Genomic DNA, 2419 nt, shown 5'->3' with positions numbered 1-2419 from the left:
TTTACTTCAGCGTTTACATGCGATGTCAAACTTTGAGCTGTGTTTACTCGGTTTCTGGCGCCATGCTAAGTTGTAGGTTTTCGCATGTGACGGCTCATATATGTTTTCAAACTTCGTAAATATCAGATATTATTTCAAGTGAAGTTGTATGTATCTGATATAAATGATAGTGAAAATAAAATAAAATAATAAATAAAAAAAGATAAATAAGTAAATAAATAAATACATAAATAAATAATTTGTGGATAGACATGTAACATTGATTAGTAGTTGTACGACTGTCTTTTTTTAATAAAATGATAAGGGGAAAATAGAGCTGTGATAAAGGTCTATGTGAGTTAGGGGTTTTGTTGGGGGTTTTCGGGGTAAAGTGAGGCATACATGTGGAGAATTAAACATCACTGGAAATCTGCGTGCACATTTAACTATAATTCTAATTTATTAAAAGTAGCAAACACATTCCACTAAAGTTAATTTTATTGTATGAATCTTTTAATTTTGCGTCGATACCCTTGACAGCCGGCTCCAGAAAGTTCGTCTAAGTTAATGTTTTACTGCTTTTGGTCTTAAACCATTCCGATGTAAACTTTAGTAGACCGTTTTTCGCTGCCATTTTAACATCTTATATGAAATATGTATTAACCTTCTGACTACTGCAGGCGAGACATTTTCAAAATGGTGGTTTTTGTTTTGATTTTTTCAATTGAAAATACCTTGAAATTTTGAGTTCAAAAAGTGGTTTTCGGCAAGTATTTTCGCTTGACAACAATGGCGGCACATCGCGGTAATTTTCAGGGATCGATAGCTGATTGTAACAGCTAATTTGATAATAAATTTGATCGTTTTACCAACAACGAAAATTACCAAATATTGCAATATGAATCGTAGTTCGGGTTTTAAAAAAAATTCTGGTCAGAAAACCACTGTTATCGGGAATAATGGACATAAATACTGGACAGCTGGCCACAAATGCCCGTAAGTAAACGCAACTTTTTCGATTTTTTGCCTAATTTTAATCACCATTAGCCAATCTAAAATAATAAAAATTACAAAAAGACATGAAAATAATACTTACCGATTCATATATGAACTTTATTTCATGTATTTATGAAACATTTAAGTGAATATATGTGAGTAAAAATTATTAACTTGTAGGCCTACCCACTCAATGTGGTTTTTGTTAAAAATTAATCCAGTAGTCTAAAGGTTAAGTACGTTAGTCGCTAGAGATTCACAGCTCCTACAAAACTACTCACGACGCTAATGACAACTGTCAATCATACCCCCCAATTTGTATATAGCTTTGATACCGTCCATTTCAGCAAGGGACAGTTCTCTTCATGTACATGTGCAATGGGAATGTGAAAGAGGTCTATTTGTTTAGGGCTTCTGACAATGTTTGCTCAACAAGAGTTATTTCCCTTTAATAGAAAATTTCTATTTTAATTAGTGTCAAGTTAAATATTTTTTGGTAAAATAATCATTTTAAAGGGACATTCCTGAGTTTGCTGTAATATTTAAGATGTTATTGACTAACAGACTTTTTAACGATTGTAATTACATATCAAATACATTTTTCTGCATAAAATATTAGTGGCTGTATATTAAGCTTGCTTCTGATCGTTCTAATATTTGTACTAGGTTAAATTTCATTTTATTTCTTAAAATATATTTTTTCGTATGTACGAAATTATTTGAAGACAAAATCCAGTTTGGGCTTCTTACAAATATTAAGATGACCAAAAACATATTGAATATACAAACACTGATATTCTAAACAAGAAAATATATTTAATATGTAAGTTCAATCGTAGAAATATTTTATTAGTCGAAAACATCTTATAATGCAGCAAACTCAGGAATGTCTCTTTAAAGGTATTCCACCCGTACAGCAAAATATCGTTATCATTCTTTTCTTATTTAGAAAGTGTCCACGGTCCCTAATTTATTTGTGATAAAGAAACGACATCCAGACGTGTACGTACATGTTGTCATGTAGAAAAGTCTGCACAATAGTCACATATTTATAATACTAATAGTGTCGGTTAGTGTTAACTTCCGTTACCGTGCACCAGCAAACACGTTCCCTACACTAAAAACTAGCTGTATTAATATTGAACAGGCTAGCGTTGCCATTACCACAAGGCTTGTTTCCAGGTTGTGTTCCATTTTTCTTCAAGATAATGTTTTTAATTACACGTCAAACATCTAAAAGTAGCATATAGTAATACAAAGACAACAGGAATTTTAATCACTTGCTGCGTCAGAGTGACTTCCTGTCTTTGTAGTAATTTCCTCCCTTGTGGGAGAGAACCACTAACGCATTATCACTTTGAGTATTTGCAATGTATTAGTAGTGATTTGATGAAGATATTGTTCAACCTATAGCTATCACCGGACTCTCGAGTGCAAAACATTG

General features: G+C 32.2%; 1 protein-coding gene across 1 annotated transcript in view; it reads right to left on the bottom strand.

Moving 5' to 3' along the window:
* LOC121390382 overlaps window positions 1–2419 on the bottom strand; it is a 24621-nt gene extending 22202 nt beyond the window's left edge. Inside the window, exon 1 of the mRNA XM_041522182.1 lies at window positions 2140–2419. Within this exon, the coding sequence (XP_041378116.1) occupies window positions 2140–2169 (30 nt within the window). The 5' untranslated portion in view covers window positions 2170–2419. The remainder of the gene's footprint in view (window positions 1–2139) is intronic.

This window comes from Gigantopelta aegis, chromosome 15 (genome assembly GCF_016097555.1).
Source record: "Gigantopelta aegis isolate Gae_Host chromosome 15, Gae_host_genome, whole genome shotgun sequence".
Taxonomy (NCBI): Eukaryota; Metazoa; Mollusca; class Gastropoda; order Neomphalida; family Peltospiridae; genus Gigantopelta; species Gigantopelta aegis.
The sequence above is the reverse complement of the archived record's forward strand: the minus strand, read 5'-3'. Positions and strand labels throughout refer to the sequence as shown.